Here is an 18,167-nt window from a genome sequence, read left to right on the forward strand (position 1 = left end):
AATCACAGCACCTCTAACTCAGGGCTTTTGTCTGGGGAAATATCGCAGCTCTTTGCACTATTCATCCAGCTCTGGTGAAAAGCGCCAGTGCTCCTGTTGGAATCACGGTAACAGGATCAGCCCTTAAGTTACTGTCGTTAACCACAGTCTGTTGCAGGGTTCTCCTTGTACCATCGCATTCCCAAGGGAAGGACACTCAGGGCAGGGCACGCTACTCACTTCAGGAGGATTTCCTGCACCCTGGTTTTTCTCAGCTGTTCCTGGATGAGCTGGGTTGGGCATGCACTCACTGTGATGATTTCCGTTCCGCACATGCAAAGGGTCATGCACAATGGGAGACTGGTATTTATAGAAATAGGTGGGAAGCATAGTCCAATTCTTTTTTTAAAAAACCCTCCTTTAAGTGGCCAGTTATTGTCTAGCCCCGTTAGTCTTCGGCCAGTAACTAACAACTGCCCAGTTTCCTTCAAGCCACGGTTTGGTCAGTAGGCATGAGGTGGGGTGTATGGGTCATGCAATGTTCTGATCTGAGCCTCACACCCTAGGCCCTTCCAGCTGAAATGACCTTTCCTAGTGGGGTGGCCAGTGGGCAGTGTGTGTGATGCAAGCTTTGAGCCAAATGGAGTCTGGCCCTGAAGTCAGGCAAGGAAACGTTTAGCTAGAGAGACCCTGGATTTCAGTGGAGACCCTGCACGAGGGAGGCTGGTGAAGTGAGAGAGGTAAATGAGCAAGGCAAGCCCTGCTGCTACCAAATTTGCTGGGTGGGGTGGGGAGCCCCCTTGCCAAGACAGTTGTTCATTCTGGGGTTTGGTCCCCACAGTTTGGGAGACCAGCTTTAAAACGCTGCATCTGTGTTTTGCGTAGAGCAGGGCCTGAGAGGCCAGGTCCAGCCCCAGAGCTCTGGGCCTTTTGGATCTGGACTTTGCCTTTGGGCCAGTCTCTATTTTTACCTCCTAACAATTTCCCCTTTGGTGAATGCTGGTGTCCAATTGGGGCTGCTTGTCATGTGAATGTCTGCCTGCCTTGCCCCCTCCCCAGCTGGCCTGGCATTGTGGACGGCGTCTCCATGGGTACATCTACACAGGAGCTGGAGGGGTCATTTCTAACTCCAGCAGGCACGCCTGTATTAGTTATAATCAAGCTAGCATGCTAAAAATAGCAGCAGGAGTGGCAGGAGGGGCTAGCTACACTAAGTACGCTGCCATCTGAAATCTGAGCTGCAGGTGGCTAGCCCCCACCTGATACTGGGGCTACGCTTAGGCGCTAACTCTATCACTGACACCTCCAGGGCCCGGCTGTGGAGAGCTTCTGGCAGCAGACCTTCAGATTTACAATACAGTTGGCTCACCTGGTCAGGTTTTGGCTTTTTTCATTCTTAGCAACGGAGTGACAGATTTCAAAGAAAATCCTGGAAATGATCAGATCCCGGGGCACTTCCCTGACCCACTACACAGCTGTCATGAGCCTTTTAGGACCAACACACTGCCTCCCCCATGTTACAGCTGCCAGTGGTGGGCGCCAGGTACAGCTATCGCACACAACATGGACATGGATGTTATTGCTGTGATTCCTCAAGCGGCAGGGCCACTGACCCCAGGGAGCTGTCCCATCAGGGGCCGCGGTGCAGGGACAGCGCCAGGCAAGCGCACGGAGCTCCTCGTGGGCATGGATTCAGTCGTGGGTTTGCACAAACGCCACTGAAATGCAGCCACGGGGCGCAGCTGGCCAAGTCGTGGGGCTCCCTGCCGCCGGCTCTCTGGTTGGCGAGCTCTGAGCCTTCGTTGCTTGTGAGTGTTTGCAGACAATGCCCAAAGCGAAGCTCACTCCTGGGCTACCTGGGTTGGTGCGATGTAAGACTGGGCACCGCCTAAGTCACATGGCATTGCTTGTGCTCACTGATTGGATGATTGAAACTATTTAAGCAGGAGACCGAGGAATCACAGAGTTTCCAGCATGAATAAACGTTGGTGCTATGATCCCGGGAACACTGTATCCCTGAGGCCTTTCCCGAGTGCCGGGCCATTCCAAATGCCTACAAACAACACCTGCCGTGTGCCCGCACACCCCATTTCACCAGCCCTGCTGGTCACAAACAGCATTCTCACCATGAACAGACAGAACTCTGCTGTCCCAGACTAAATAACCCTGTCACCGCAGGTCAGGTCTGACTACATTTCCCCACTGATTTCCAGTTCCTCACAAGTCTGGGCCTGCTCCCAGTTACAGAACAGCACGTGAGATCTCAGCAGTCGCCTCATTTTTAATCACTACTTGGCCTCGCTCTGCTCTGTGCAGGGCTCAGTCTCTGGGCCTTTCCTACCCACTCATGGATTTTCCAAAGGTCTCCTGTGCATTTCTGCTTTTACTCTCTTTTGCCACTGGATGTCGCCAGAACAATTCAGCTGTTGGCTCTGCCCCTGAGCAGCCAGAGGCTTTTGTGCCCGGCAGTGTCCTGGCATGGCCGCCTGCCAGCAGGGGTTCTCTTTACACGCGTCCACGGCTCTGCCTCTCTGCAAAGTGCCATGCACAGTGCATGCTCTATAATCAGATCAGGGCCATGATCACCCATTGCAGCCCACTCCTTCCAGGCATCTCCCCCGGGACTGGATCCGCCAGCTGCTGCAGAAGAGCTGCCTTAGCCGCACGCTGAGGGGCTGGTCCCTAGCCAATCAGACCCACCAGCTAGCCCTGGAGACATGCTGAGGAGTCGGGGGCTGCCATCAGATGAGCCTGCGGCTGGTTCCTTCCATGCTGCTTGCTGCCATCTTCATCACTCCCCCTCACTCCCCCCGCTGTGCGCTCCTTGCATGGGGCGTGACAGTGCCCAGGCGGGGGGCTGATGGGAAGCAGACAGCTGCCCCTTTGATGTGTTTCCCCTCCCTTTTTTTATATTGTGTTAAAAACATGACGTGACTAGGCTTTGATCAGCGTGTTCCTGTGGCAGCCGCCTCCTCCAGCTGTCTTGGTGCCTTGGTGCTGAGAACACGGCCGTGGCTTTGGTTGAAACCAAGCAATTCCCCAATCTGCTGCTGATTCCCTTCCACGAGAGCACATCAGCGGCATGCTAGGCAGTTCACAGCGCCGTGCGTCGGGGGAGGGCCCTGACAGATGCATTCACAGGAAGCAGGCTTGGGAAAGCCTGTTGCGATTTGGAAGCATTTTATATCCGACCCAGGTCTGCACAGCAGCAGGAAGCTCAGGAGAGGAGAATTCATGATCTTAACACCAGGCCTGGGGTCAGAGCAAAGCCCCCTTGCCTCGGAGGGGTCTGAAATCCAGGCTGATGGGTCAGGCCCCTCGCAGAGAATCCAACGTTGTCTAGCATGGAGAGGAGGGCACTGCCAGAGAGTATCTGGTGGGGCTGGGGGTGGAAGCAGGCCAGGGCCTCTTTAGTGATTGTCACCGCATTCAAGGGGGAAGAGGGGCTGTTGCCAGGCAGCCTCCACAAAACTCGGCCAGGATTTGTGCATCCTTGTCGAATCAGCAGATGCCCACATTCTGTGTGTGTGACAAGTGTGAACACACAACGCGCCTGTGTCACAGGGACACGGCGCCTGACTCAGCCCAGGTGTAATGCTGCCGACTGGCACCCCGCCTGTGCCTGAGGGACACGCTGATGCGTGGATAAAGTGCGCTGAGTTCGCAAGGTGACAGACACCTCTGAAATGCTAGAGGGAAGGCAGGCGGGCCAATGGGAGCTAGCTGAGATCAGATCGAGAGACAAGAGAAGGAAAATAAGCCATGCCTAGCACTTCCTGAGATACGACTCGTGTCCGTTTCACAGGAGAGGAATGGGGTCAGGCTGGAAGGTCATTTCGTTCCTCAAGCCCAGATATGATATGGTTTCAGCAGGACCCAGGGGGCTGGTCCCTGGGATGCTTGGGCTCTGGGCCGGGAGGGCCACACCATGGGTCCCCCCCCCAACTCCCTGCCTTTCTCAGTAGGAGTCTAAAGAGTCTAGAATGTCTCCAGCAGGGGCAGGAGGAACCAAGCACCCACTCCTACGATGCCCTTCAATCCTAGGAGACCCCTGGAGCCAGCACAGGAGACACAAGCCACTTTGCCAGCGACCTGCCAAGTACCTCTTGTTAAGTTGGCCCTTTTGATTTTCAGCAAGTTGCTTCAGCCTTCACGTTTCCATTGCAGAAAGGCACCTCCTTTCGTAGGCCTGCCGGGCCAAAGTCACCCCGAACAGAATCCCACGGGCATTCAGGTTACACCACGAATCAGTGTGCCCCAGGCACTTGCCATTTTAGGCTTGGTCCTGCTAAGAACAGGCTGCATGTGGCCCCGTGTGCCCAGACAGATTCCCACTGGGCTCAGAGCGGACAGCACTCATGGCAGGGCTGAGGCCTCGCCTCCCGCTCATTCCCTCTCCGAGCGTCAGTGCTTGAATGGATGTTCTTTCTTTTTGGACTGAGAACAGGCCCAGTTCTCTGCTTTGCAGCACTGCTGGGGCTCTCAGCTGCCAGCGCTGGTGGACGATGTCAGAAGTGCCTTAGAATTTGGCCAGTGAATTAGTTGGGGTTTGCTTTGGATGAACAATGGGTCTTGAAGCATCTCAGTCCTCCCAAAGCAACCTATGTTCTGATTGGCCCGTCCTCCTTCGCAGCATGGAATTTCCATCCTTCAGCTCAGCTCAGCCCCATGATCTTTGCCCAAGAAACTCAAATGACAAGGTCAAATGACAGAGAAAAAACATCATCAACATTTTGCATTATAAAAGCCATTTAAAGTACCACATGCCGAAGTGACTGAACAGTTTCAAGCTAGCTTCATCATGGACACTGGGTTACAACTGGGGCTGAACTGGAGTCCATTTGTAGATCCCCCAAGAGCAGGAGGGAAGTCAATACTTGTCATCAGACCTTGGGAAGGCGCTGGGCTGATGCAGGAATGAAACCCACTGTCATATGATGATGGCCCCGTTGGCGATGACCTATGTCCACGGCTGTCTCCTTCCACTATAATGACTGTATCTCCATGGGAAACAATGCCATGGACCTGATTTCACAGGGGTGCATGCTCTTTAGTTAAGACATTTATCTTCAGTCTGCTGGAGTCCCCAGGGAAAAACAAAAGAGATTCACAATTGCCAATAAAGAAAGGAAAAAATGATAAAAATCCCAACAGGCCAGGATATCCTCACACCACCAACCTGGGAGTGAGCAACCCCTGTGGCTGGAGCTGGTCTTTTAAGAGTCAGCGTAAAACTACCATCAGGGATGTCTCCACCCCTCACTGGCCAAGACGAACTCAGGGTGGTCAGGGCTGGGTTCTGGCGCTGCTAGAGTTGTCTAACTCTGGGGCAAACTCCATCATGACTCGCCGAGCCAGTGGATTTGTGCTCTTGAGCAGTTCTGCAGCGGAGGTGCGAGTCCCAGGACTAGCCTTGCTGCCTTTCTTCTGCAGCAGGGCCTTAAAGTCTTCATTTCTACTGGAGGTTCTTCCGGGGCCACTCCCCGCTGGGGGGGACTCACTGGTAGGGGACCCTGCTGGGTTCTTCACTGGGGAGTAAGATGTCTGTCTGCTGCCAAAGGCATCTCCTGACTCCTTCCATCCCAGCAGCTTCCTTTTTGACCTAGAGACAGAAGAAGCCTGTGGTTGGTGTGGCTGTGGAGGTGCCGCAGTGCGTGCCAGGTCCTGGGAGGAGAGCGGGGAGAGCTTGCAAAGGGGTGTTCCCCATAATCCCCAGGCAGACTGCTCCTTTAAGGCCCCCACTTGTTGCATCCCCCCAATAACTGTGATTTACACCTGACCCAGACATGTGGCCAGGCTCTCACTGTGACCCGGAAATGTTTCATCCACTGGAAACTTACGTATGGCAGCAAACTCAGCACGACCAATCAGTGCCGAGAGACGCAGAACCCAGTTAGTTCACTGGGCTCCACAGGGCACACAGCCTGGCATCAAATGACAGAGAACAGTTCAAATTCACTCCTGGTGTGACACCAGAGCTGCTTCAGGGATGAATCTGACCCAACACTGCTCGCAAGGACTCTTGCCCCAGTGAAAGGTCCTGGCCTGGCAGCTCTGGATCCTGATCCTCTTCTGCCCTGGAGTGAGGCGAGCAGAGGCTGAAGCAGGGAGTGCTACCTTCTGCCGTGGTGCCACCCTCCCACTCGTCCCAGTGCCCTGACCAGGAGGGGAGTTCAGCCTTCCTGGCAATTGGCACATCCAGTGTTTGGCCAGCCACGGGGACAATTGATGGCACCATTGACAGTGGGAATGCGTTGTGAACAGCTCTGCCCTGGGGACTGCACTGAACTCAGCCCTTCATTTCAGAGCGGCCCCGAGCAGCAGCAGGTGGCATGACCTACGCACCCATGGGTCTGGTCTGCCTTTGGACCAGCGGGGAGGTAAAAAACCCCCAATACCCCGGTGCCCCCTATTCCCGCTGGCACACAGCTGTCTAGCATTCCTGGGACAAGCAAAGAGTGCCTGGCAGAACTGCCCGGGGCATGGCCCAAGGCCGTGGCATCATATAGCACAGACAACCGGGAACCCTGGGCGGGATGGATGGTGCCATTCACAGGGCCAGCTTTGCTACTGGGAAAGTGCCAGGCACAAAAGGCTGCCAGTGGGACAGGGTGAGACTCAGGGGTTCCCTGCCAAGTCCTGTGCTGACAGTGGGCCGGGAACACACACTGAAGTTGGAGCTGGCTGGCTGCCCAGGGAGCTGCAGCACCAGCCTGTCCGCTGGAGAGAAATCCTGCCAGGCTTTAGAGCTGGCTTCTCAGTGAGCAACGTGCCTAGCACAGCCCAAGTGGACCAGGGCTTTCTGCCGAAGGTCAGGCCACGGGGGCCGAGAGACAACTGGAACTGGGGTGCATCCCCATTGCTGTCTCTCCTCCCCTGGGCTGCTGATGGCGTAGGGCACCCAAGGCTTGGGGCAGGGACCGGGCTGACAGCCTTGAAGACAGAGAGACCTTGATTGACTTCCACCACACAGCCCAGCCTCTCTGCCTTGCCCAGACCTGGGGGCAGAAGAGGTCAGCCTCCGTGCCTGCTCATCCGTGGCTCTGCCAAGACCCAGCCCCCAGTTACTGCCCATGGGGCCAGAGACTCCCGGGTGCCACCGAGGGTGAGGGTTTTCTGTTAAGTACGTGGGCTGGTACCTGTGGATGACGGTAAACAGATCCTCCGTCGTACGGGAGGTCACAAATACGTCATCATCCTCTTCGGCTATCCACTCAGCGGTTTTGACACTTACAAAACTCTTGTCTTCGGCACTTAGCTCCATGGAATTGCCTAGATGGAGGAAAGAGAAGCAGCCATGAAATGGGCCAGTCCGTCGGATGTAGGGAAATGTTCCCGGCGTGGCTGGTACGGGAGCTATGTGGGCACAGTCCATGGGCTCAAGCGGAGGATATCCTGAATCCATACATGTGCATGGCACATGCCCCGTGAGGTGACCCATCTTCGGCGCTGCTGCAGCCAGCACCGTACAGTGCATCGACTTGCGCAGAATACTACGGTTCTGACTGCCGCCACGAGTTAGCACCAGCAGCACCCCACGACCCTGTGATGCACTAGCGCCCAGCTCCGCCTCCTTCCCCCACACACCGCCCTTGCGTTAAAGTGAGACTCGGGACAATGCTGTGGGAATGAGCAGGCAGGTGTTTGCACCCCCGATGCACGGCTCCGATCCTGCGGTCCTTGCACGGGCTGCTCTCGCTGCTGGCCAGGGGAGTTTTTGGGCTGGACGACACAGGATATCCTGGCCACATCCCAGGGTGAGGGGCTGCGTGGGGAAACACTGCAGAGAGGAACCAGTCGCAGCAGCTCAGGTCAAGCCAGGGCTCCCCACATGCACAGAACTCACTTCCCTGCCCTGTGCTGTTTGCTCCAGCCCCTCTCCCCCTGACATCTGCCTCTCTTGCTCTCCACCCTTTCTTCTTCCTCCCGTGTAGCTGAACCCCGCTAAGTACCCATCCGCCAAATAATGGCCACCCTAACATGCCCCGTGGCTGCCCTGCCGTCGGTTGCTCTGCCCCGTGGCTGCCCTGCCGTCGGTCGCTCTGCCCCGTGGCTGCCCTGCCGACGGTCGCTCTGCCCTGGGTATCGGACATTGAGAACTGCCTGCGATGCTGCATCTGTACAGCACCTAGCACAGCAGGGCCCATCGGCACCAGTGTAACAGGCATGTTAACTAATCGTACCATCTTCCCCTCCTCAGCCAACGCAGCCTGCCAGTGGGCCTTGGGTGGGCAGGTCGGGAGAGACCCGCTGAAGGTAGCCCGGCAAGCCAGTGCTGGGAGCAGGGCTAGGCTAGTCAGCTCTTACCTGCCTTCTAGCTCTCACTCCACTAGTCCCCCACCCTTCGGGGAAGCCTACTTCCTTTGCAGACACATTGCCAACTATAACTGGTCTGTGACATCTCTGGGCTGTTCAGCAGCTGCCACACTCTGCCCCAGAGGTGGCTGCTTTTCAGGTCTGGCTGGGGCGATCCCTGTGCAGCGGGGCGGGGCTGTCTGTGGTGGGAGGAGCTCTGGGTAACACTGACGCGGGCGGCATGGTGCCCGGAGGATTTGGCCAGGCTGTGAGGAGTTGCACGGTGGCCAAAGCTGGGTGCCCGGCTGGGCAGTGACCAGTGCAGCGGCAGAAGCTGGATGCCCTGGCCGGCCGCAGGTGCCAGGGAGGAGGAGGGCGCAGCAGCTGTTACACTGACCTGCAGGAATGCCCCTGGGCAGGGCAGCAGCTGGTGGGCTTGCGTCCTTCCCTGTGGCCTCGGGTGAGGGCAGGTCATCGGAGTCTGGGTCGCAGCAGCTGGGGTCCTCATCCAAGGTGATGATGGGGCTGGGCGTTAACCTGGGATCCCCTGGGTAGGCTCCTGGGTGGGGCAGGGCAGGGGCAACCGGCAGGTAGAGCACGCTGGGCTTCTTGGGGACAGGGGGCGGGACCTTGGCTTTCCTCTTCTCTCCCTCAGGCCCGCGGGGGGCGCTGCTCCTCTCCGGCTGGGTGCGGGGCTCCTCCTCCAGGCTGCTCTGGGACAGTCGCCTAAGTCCTGAGAAAAAGATCCCCGGGGAGCCCTGGACGGGCGCCAGCGGGGAAGAGGGCTCCCCAGGACTCCTGGCCTCCAGGCCCCTCTTCTGCTTGGGTTTGCGAATGACCATGTAGATGTCCTGTGGCAGCCCCCTCTCCTTGGCAGAGGTGCCCGGCAGCACAGGCGGGGAGGTGGGCGAGGGCAGCGGAGACTCCTCCTGCAGAGCCGGTGGCTGGGGCATGATGTGGGGGGGCCGCTTGGCCAGTGGCGGCTTCTCTGCCACAGGTGGCTTCACTTTCCTCCCCAGGGCCGGGCCGGCGCCGTCCCCGTGCTCCTCACCGTGGTCTGGGCTGTCCAGGTTATCCTCCGGCTCGGACCTGCTGACAGAACGCAGGCGCACGGACCTCAGGTCTGACTGGGTAACTGTGGGCATGATGGGCTGAACCGGGCTCGTCTTCTGGCCCAGTCTGGGCCCAAACGTGGAGTCAGACTGACGCCGGCTCACCTCGGCCTTCCCCTTGAGCGAGATCTTCAGCCCAGACAGGTCCAGGCGCGTTGGCGGCGTGATGGGCAGATCAAAGAAGAAACGGGACTTGGGACTCCTTTCCATGGGCGAGGGCGGGGGCAGGGAGGACTTCCTTTCGGGTACCAGCGGCCTCACCCTGACGGTCTGGTGCGGGGAGTGCCCGAGGACCACCGAGGTCGGGATGGTGGGCGTTGGGGTCTCCGACTGGCTGGAATAGCCGCTGGAGGGGGACATGACCCCTGCCGGCCTCCCAGGGGAAGAGGTCTTTAGCTCCACCTCTGTGGAGAGCTGGGAGGGCGTGGTGGCTCTGGAGCTGGAGGGGGAAGGCAGGGACTCGGCGCTGCCCCGCACCTGTGCACACTCGAGCACAGTGGTACCCGTGGCTGTGCTGGAAGCGGACAGGGACTGGTAGGGATCGCTGGACTTCCAGTCCGGGAGGTACCAAGGCTGGGAAAAACGCACGCTGTCCAGGTCCCTGGTGGGAGGCACTGCCGTGCTCCCCTGGGCATCCGTGGGCACCCCGCCATGGCCCTGTGGCTCTGAAGGGAGGCAAAGGCTCTTGGGCCGCTGCTCCTTTGTCAGCACGGCGCCAGGCTCGGCTTTGACCCCCTGCCCGTCTTTAATCAGCGAGACGCTGCGCGTGGGGGGAGAGGGTTTCTTCTTCGCCTTCTTGAGGGAAATGCTCTTGGAGCGGCACCTCCGCTGGGCATCTTGCTCCGCCCCCAGGGAGACATTGTCGGTGCTGGCGCTGCCCTCGGAGCTGGCGCTGGGGTAGCTCAGGGCATAGGTCCCGCTGCCTCTCCTGTTCTCGGGGTACGTTGTGTCCATGGAGCAGAGAGAGCCTGAGTCTGTGGGCACGGAGAGCGACCTCTCACGGAACGGGCAAGCACGGCCGCCCAGCTCCAGCCGGGAGGGTGCGGCCCCCTCTGTGCCGCTGGCCAGGAAGGTGACCTTGGCTTCTCTCCCCTCGGGCATCTGGCTGCCCGCTGCGCTGGGCATTAACTCCGGAGCAGCACAGGGGAACACACCGGGCCTGTTGCTACCAGAGCGCTCGTCTTTCGCGATGAAGAAGGAGGCTGCGCCGTTGCAGTGCTGGGGTGAGCCCCTGGCTGGAGACCCTTGGGAGCCGCCGGGTGAGGAACACGCTGCGTTCTCGTCGGCCGACTGGCCTGCAGTGGGGCTCAGGCAGTTGAAGGAAGCCGTGCTCCAGGAAGGAGAGAATGTGGAGTCCTTTGGTCCATTGCAGGCAGAGCTGGCACCGGCCACGGCTGTGCCCTCCATGCTGGCGGGAGGCAGGCAGCAGCGTGCATGCAGACTCTCCCCCAGGTCACTGAATGTCTTTCTCAGCGGCGCTGCCGCGGGCTGCGGAGCACAGGGCTGGCGGGGCGCGCTTCTCTCATCCGCAGTCTCAGGCACAACGCTGAAGGAGACCGACTCCACAATGGTCGCGTGTGGACTGAACGCTGGCCCGTTGCTGCTGCCTGGAGGGATGGACACAAAGACAAGTCAGCGCTTGAGAGAGGCCCAGGGATCCATTCGCTCACCCACCCCCTTGGGAGAGTAGCGGGACCCACGCTGCGCCTTGCTCCTGCCTGCACTGCCCTGGCGGGCACGTGTCTGCACCACGCTCAGCGCTGCGTTCCAGGGGTCAGCGGAGGACAGAGCTCTGACACCCACGGGCCCATCTCCTCTGTGGGGTGCAAGGCGGGTCCAGCTGTCTGTGCAGCATCAGTGCCCCACTCTGCGTAACCCAGCGTCCATGTGGGGGGGAGGAGGGGCTGGAGTTGGGGCAGAGGTACATTGTCCCTGCCCCCCGCCCCGGTGCCACAGAAATCAGCTTGGGGCCCTCTCTGTTCCCCTGCCCCCACAGTTCCAGTTCATGTGAGGATGATCCTGTCCCCCGGAATCCAGGGAGAACCTTGGGGTCCCTGCTCAGAGCCCCCAGCAGCCACCTTGCAAAGCGATACCCTGTGCCATCTGCTCCAGGTTCAGGGCCAGTTACCGTCATTCCTACAGCTCAGGCAGAGCTACCCCTGACAACACCACAGCATCTGGGCTAACTGGGGCCAGGCCTGGGAGGAAAGCTGGGCACTCAGCACCCTGCAGAATCAGGTTCCTCAACTCCAACACCCAGAGCCAGGCACTGGATGGGAAGCTGCTGGACCCAGAATGGCCAGGGCGAGGGGAAATCTAGGCAACCTTCCTGCACCCCACAATGGATTGCACGGGCCAGCCCCAGCTCTGGTGCTGTGCTTGGTGTATCCCAGGTCGTGGGATGGGGCGGTTTGACTGTTGTCTCCCCAGGCATCTGTCTCTGAGCTGGAGCTTCCTCCTGGGCCTGGTCCGGCCTGGTGCCCCCAGAGCCAACTGCAGGTGGGGGCATGAGGAGCAGGACATGTCCTGAGGCCCAAGGACCCTCCCTTCCATGCCCTGCAGTATACCTAGGAGAGGCGAGCCCTCATGCACTCCTGAACTGGCCAGGGGGGTCACTGGAGGCGCTCCCTGCCCTGTAGCCCACAGAACAGCCAGCAGCTCCCTCTCTGCCTTTCCCTTCTGAGTGGGGAGCAAACGCCCATCCCAGAGAAACCCACTGCCGGCCCCGGCCCATCCTGGGGGGAGAAGAGCAAGGGCTGGGCTGGGCTGCAGAGAGAGGGAATTCTCTGTGCGGAGGCTGCAGGATACACACCCTGCACACTTTGGTTCCCTCAGGCTCTCTAGCTCCAGCGCTGCCTGGCGTCTCCCAACATCCTGTCTGGACTCTGCAGTCACAGAAGGGGCTAGGCCCCCCAGAGCCGGACCCCGGGGCTGCAAGGTGTGGCTCGCTGGGGAAGGAAGCTAGCGCTGTCATTTTGCTTCTTTCCCTTCGAAGAGCCAGCGTGAAGAGAACAAATTACACCTAATCGCTTGTCAAGGGAGAGCATTTCACAGTGGAGCTGTCAGGAGCTGTGAGCCCAGAACAAAAGCGCTGGCTTCCTGTCAACCGCTCCTCTAGCACCCACCGCAACGGCACTGCAACCCATGGGGAGCCGTCTCTGCAAACGGTCTAGCACGTGGGGCAGGCGGGCCCTGAGCTCCACACTCAGCCCTGGCTCCAAAGAGGGCAGGTCCCGAGAGGAGCGGGGCACCCACCTGCCAGGTCACCCGTGCCCAGGGTGCTCCGAACTACTGGGTCCTTCGGAAAACGTGGGCCCAGGTGATGGACCCAGGTCACCCGGCAAGGCCAGGAATTCCATCCCCAGCCTGTCCTGCTCCCCAGCCCAAGGTGCCAGGTTGCACGGGAAGCCCCCTTCTGGGCCAGGGGAATAGAGGACAAGTCCCTGAAGGGGGGTTCTGGCTGCCTGACGTCAGAGCTGGAGAAGGCTGATTAGATCTCTGAGCACGTCCGTCTGCTCGGCCTGGCCTGACCTCCCCAGGGGACAGGCGTTAAACCGGCTGCTTGGAGCCCCTGATGCTCCTGTCCACGCCTGGCAGTTCAGCCAGAACAAGGAGGTCAGCCTGCCATCGGCTCTGGCTGCACGTCCTGCCCCCAGCTCCTGGCATGGCAGGCGGCCCTGCCCTTTGGAGCCCTTCAGTCCCCGAGCGCTCCCTGGCCACATGCCCCGCAGTCACTGTTGTCACCTTGCTCTCGCAGCGCGAGTTTAGGGAATCCGATAATGGTCCGCCTCCGCCGCAGCGTGGACTTGGGGTTCACCGCGGTCTCTGTGTTAAACAGGGAGTGTCGCGCACTCACGTGCCTATCAAAGTGCTGTCCTGTAGCCAAGAGAAACACACCGTACATGGCAGCGAGCAGGGGCAACGCCTCAGCCCTCCCGCCACGCCCGGCCCAGCCCTGGACCGGCTGCTCAGACCAGATGAAGCCCTGGGCTATGTTCCCCCCAACTCGCCTGCCGAAGGCTGCATTGCACTGGGGTGAATTTGGCCATTGGTGTTTATAACATGAGCTCTGCCCTTTCCCCCTCTTGGTTCAGGCACCTCCATGGGCCTGAGGGCTCTGTGCTGGGTCCATGGTAGCCCTGGGGTGAGGGCCAGGCAGGGAGGGGTTGCTAGGGCTCATGGATGGTGTTTGGAGGGGTGAGAGCAGAGACCCGTGTCTGAGGGGGTGGCAGCATGAAGGCTCTCTGCTCTGTGAGCTGTCCCTTGGGGCCCACTGGGTGGAGGAGGGTCACTTTTGGGTGCCCACTGGCATCAATGTGAAGGCTCTGTGATGGCAGTGCCTGCAGCCTCATTTCCCTCCCTGCCTGCCCGTGGCTGCCCAGGGATCAAGGCAAGGAGCAGGTTACTGCCCAGGGAGAGGGGCTGGCTAGCAGCGAGACAGGCCTTTGGAAAGAGACGGCATAATGGATGGGTGAATGACTCCCGGGTGGCCGCCCCCAGGAATGCACGTGCTGCTGGGTGAGCCAGTCTGCGAGAACATGGAGACAACGGAGATGCGCTGATGGAGACATGATGCGTCAGAAGCCACGGAGCCCCCCACTGCTCGGGGACCCTCATGTGGGGCAGGCGGGCTCAGGGGCAACCCCATGACAAAGGACCGGAGATGGCCCCAGCCCCACAGCTCAGAGCCCCCTGGGCCGGGCTGAGAGCATGGCTCCAGGTGTCCCACGGAAAGGCGGGGGCTGAGCAGGGTCTACTGGGGCTCCATACAGGCCTCCTGCAGCTCCAGCCCCCAGGTAATTTGGTGCTGCCTATGGCCCCATGCAGAGCAGAGCTGCAGCCCCCGTTCCAGCCCCGCCTGCTGAGCACGAGTCCCACAGCATGGATGGACGGACGGACGACTCATCCCAAGTGCTATGAGAACCAAGGTGACAACAGAACACACGGCCCAGTTAATTGGCGGGGCACCGGCAGCCCAGACGCTGGGTGGGTGATGCAGACAAGATGGGATTAACTTAATGACGTGGCTAGTGGGTCAGACATGAAGGGTGATGTTACGGATGGTAAAATACAAGGGTGAAAACAAAGCACAGAAATGCCACTCTGCCAACTGCCTTGGCCCCCGGGGCACGGCCCTCGGCCTGGCTACTGATAACGGGCAAAGCCAGCCCAGCCTCTTTATACCCCACAGCACACCTGGGCCAATGGCGTCGCTGCGGGCTGGCCCTGCCTCCCCATGATGCAGCTGGGTGGTCGCTGCAGGTGGCCCCGCCTCCCACCCGTCGCTACGCAACCTTCGCGCTTTGCCGAGAGGTGGCATCACAGCGCCTGGAGCTACGCGCCAGTGGCGCCTGCTGTGCCCACAGCCGCCCCGGGCAGGCTGCAGAGCCCCAGGGCCACTGCTGGGAGCGGACATTTTAACTCCTCGCCCCCCATGCGCCTACACACGCTCCCGAGGGGCACCTGCAAGGGGCCCAGCCCTACCAGAGATGTTGATGGGCACAACGTTGGCTTGGTTGGAGCAGGACTGGTGCCACCTCTTCTCCTTCACGGCGGGCAGAGGGAAGGCGCGGGTCCAGGCCGGCGGCTTGTCTGGGGTGGCTGGCAGGCTCAGGAAGGGCTCTGGGGGCCTCACACCCAGTGTGGTGGCCTCGTCTTCATTCCCTCGCCGGGCCGCTGGCTGTCAGGGAACAAAGGAAACAGATCCAGACACCCGGGTCCTGGTAAGGCCATGACAAGTGTGAGGGAGGGAAAGGAGAGGGCTGGCTGTGGGGAGGCGAGGGAGAAAGGAGGTGACTGTGGGCATGTGGGGGGGAAACAAGGCGTGCGAGGAGGCAAAGTTGACTGTGGGTATGGGGAGAAATCTAGTGTTCAGAACGAGGGACTGATGGTGGCTTGAATCAGGAATCCCATGGGCAGGATTCTCTTTCTCTCCTGAGTCACTCCCAACCCGCAGTCCCTGGCTCTCCTAGCCCAGGGCTCTCCCCTTCCCCAGCTCTGGTGCTTCTCACTCCTGACCCGCAGCCCTCCCCTACTGCCCTGCAGCAACTTCTCCGGATGATGATGGGCAGCGTTGACACCCTCTAGCTCCATGGCATGGCTGCAGGAAGGCAGCTGAGACCCAGCGCCTCTGTCCAGAGGCAGACTCACCATAAACACAAATTCCAGGCGTTTGGCGGGCGGGGGCCTGGGAGATGGCTCGGGGGGCACATCTGGAGGCAGCTGGCTGGCGTAGCGGAAGGTCTGCCCAGTGACTCTGGCCTCTGTGTACTGCTCCTCATACTCCTCTGAAATACAAGCAGCCAGGGCATTTCCACAGCGGGGTGGGGCACAGCGAACACCCCCCTCCACCCCAAATCTGAGCCAAAGGCTAGTGAGACGTGCACGGGGCATGTACCAACAATGCACACTCCGGGCCCTGCTCATGGCAAATGGGGCCCTGCTCGTGCCTGGGGAGAAAAGCCCAGAGCAGCTTCCGGCTGCTGCTCCCAATCTCTGCACAAAACGCTGCCCAGCCTGGCTAGCTGGCAGCCCTACCTGGCCACAGGCAAACCTCTGCTCTCTGCCTGTCCCGGATACCTTGTCCTCCCCTCCCCCTGCCTGCACTCATGTCACCTCTGGAATGTGAGCTGTGTGGGGCAGGGCCTGGCCTCGTGCCGTGTGGCTGCCGGGACCCGGGACAGTCGCTGCAATGATGCACACGGGAGCCACTGCTCCGGGTGGTGGCTGTCATGCAGCTCAAGAATCGCTGGGCACGGCAGCCTCGCGCTGGCCACGTGGGGGACGGGGGGGACACTGGGTACCTGGACACAGCTTCTGGTCTCCGGGTATGGGCTCCAGGGGTTATTTTTCCAACTTAGCTTTTAAGCCACGAGCTTTACCGGGCAGAGGGACTAGCAGCTTCCCTGGCGGGAGGGAATGGCTCTGCCCGGGACCCTGCATGTCTCTAATAGGCCTCCCAGTCCCATATGGCCCCACGCCCTGCAGGAGGATCTGTGAGGGGAGAGGAGAGGGGAGCAGCTGACTCTGATCTCACAAGAAGGGTTCTGCCCCCTCCAGTGTGCAATGAGTCAGCCTGCTCCCCCACAGGCCATGCTGCAGCTCCGTGCTGGGTGCGCAGAGCGCTGTGCTGGTGCCGTGCACAGGGGAACCCCAATGCTGGGATCCAAGGGTGGGCTCTGGGCCCCTCTGGAGGGAAGATCAAAGGTCAGATTTGCGTTCCGTTCCTGGATCCCTGTCCGGCTTCCTTCCAGGCTCTCTGGATACCCCCGGTGCTTCCCCCGGTGCCTAGGCAGGCCCGAGCAGCAGGGCAGGCCCAGGGGCTGCAGGTCATGTTCTGGAGCAGGTAGTTGCCCCCTGCCTTTCCCATCTGGGAACTCCCACCCTCCTGTGAGCATCTCGGGGGCTTCCTCTGCCGAGCTGGGCCCAGCGCAGGAGCTGGAGTCAAGGGGCCTGGCATGTGGGGCCGGAAAGCCTCCGCCCAGCCCCATGACTGCTGAAGCCGCAACCTGAAGAGGAGGCTCGTTCTGCTGGGGACTCCTGGCACTGCACCCTGTTGTGACGTGTCCTGCCTGGTGGGCAGCCCTGTGCCAGATGCACTGCAAGGCATCTTCCTGCACCCTTCCCAGCTCACTCTGGGCCCCGTCCACCACCACAGCAGCACGGCATAGGCTGCAGCGGATGGTGCTGGGATGGGCAGGTGGGGGTGGGAGGGAAGATAGCCATAGCCAGTCCCATCTGGAGACAGGCCGGGGACAGGATCCCGTACAAAGCACACAGCCAGGTCTCTGGCCACTGTCTCGGCCCCCATCCCATGGACCTCTCCCCCCTTCCCATCCCGGCCCAGTCCGGGGGTGTGCCACCCAGAGAGCCAGGTAGCGTCTTGTTCCAGGCCTGGCTCTCCCCACGGCATGTGGTACCTTGCAGCAAGCTCTGGAGATTGAGCTGGGCCTCCTGGTGCAGCTCCTCCATGCAGGGCGGCCTGCCTGAGGCCAGGAACACGTTTACGGGCTGTTGCCATGGCAGTCTGGAAGGGGCTGTTTTCTTGCTTGCCAGGTCCAAGTTAGAGGTTGCTGCAGAGAGGAGAGGAGGGTGAGACACGGGTTGCAGATCCCCAAACCCTCTCGGCCCTTCCCAGCCAAGGGGGAGCCGGGAGCCAGGAGCTTGAGGCCCCGACATGCACACCCGGCACACGGTCCCTTCATCAAGGGCAAGTTAACCCTGGTGGTGGTGGTGGTGGTGGCGTCAATATTGTTATCCCTATGTTAGGAGGGGGAAACTGAGACAAAGTGGGGCTGAGATCTGCCCAAGGTCATGTGATGAATGGATGGTTCAGCTGGGAACAAAACCCTGCAGTCCTGAGTCACGGATCCCAACTCCAGCCCACACTCCCTCCCGCCCTGCACACTGACAAGCCTCTAGCCCAGGACCTGAAGCAGTAGCATGGCCTTAGGAGAGGCACAGGACTGAGCCAGGAGAACGAGTTTCTGTTCCCAGCTCTGCCGCCGCTCGCTGGGTGCCTCAGTTTCCCCTCTGGAGCATGGGGGTTCTATTCAACAACGCTCATACGGACTTTCCCGACAAAAATCCTGGGAAAGGAAAGAACAGCCCCACCGGGCCCCGCAGACGCTGTTTGACCCTACGCCACATGGCTTTCTGAGCTTGCCTTGGGTTTTCCGGCCTGCTCTGCACCCTGACGCCACTAGGTGGCACTGAATAGCAGCGGCCCAGAACCACCGCCACACGTTCCCCAGGCCCAGCCGATAGCCACAGTCCCTGAAA

General features: G+C 60.2%; 1 protein-coding gene across 2 annotated transcripts in view; it reads right to left on the bottom strand.

Moving 5' to 3' along the window:
* Positions 1-3,300: 3,300 nt before the first annotated feature.
* Positions 3,301-18,167, bottom strand: part of NHSL2 (NHS like 2) — a 122,499-nt gene continuing 107,632 nt past the window's right edge. For both annotated transcript variants that reach the window (XM_067548507.1, XM_067548508.1), the window contains exons 2-8: positions 17,306-17,458; positions 15,537-15,673; positions 14,871-15,066; positions 13,131-13,262; positions 8,672-10,993; positions 7,119-7,251; positions 3,301-5,581 (exon numbers count right to left, since the gene is read on the bottom strand). In XM_067548507.1, the coding sequence (XP_067404608.1) occupies positions 5,266-5,581; positions 7,119-7,251; positions 8,672-10,993; positions 13,131-13,262; positions 14,871-15,066; positions 15,537-15,673; positions 17,306-17,458 (3,389 nt within the window). In that variant the 3' untranslated portion in view covers positions 3,301-5,265. The remainder of the gene's footprint in view (positions 5,582-7,118; positions 7,252-8,671; positions 10,994-13,130; positions 13,263-14,870; positions 15,067-15,536; positions 15,674-17,305; positions 17,459-18,167) is intronic.

The sequence above is a fragment of the Emydura macquarii genome, unplaced genomic scaffold (assembly GCF_026122565.2).
Source record: "Emydura macquarii macquarii isolate MOO-44397 ecotype Brisbane River unplaced genomic scaffold, CSIRO-AGI_Emac_v2 contig_1253, whole genome shotgun sequence".
Taxonomy (NCBI): domain Eukaryota; kingdom Metazoa; phylum Chordata; order Testudines; family Chelidae; genus Emydura; species Emydura macquarii.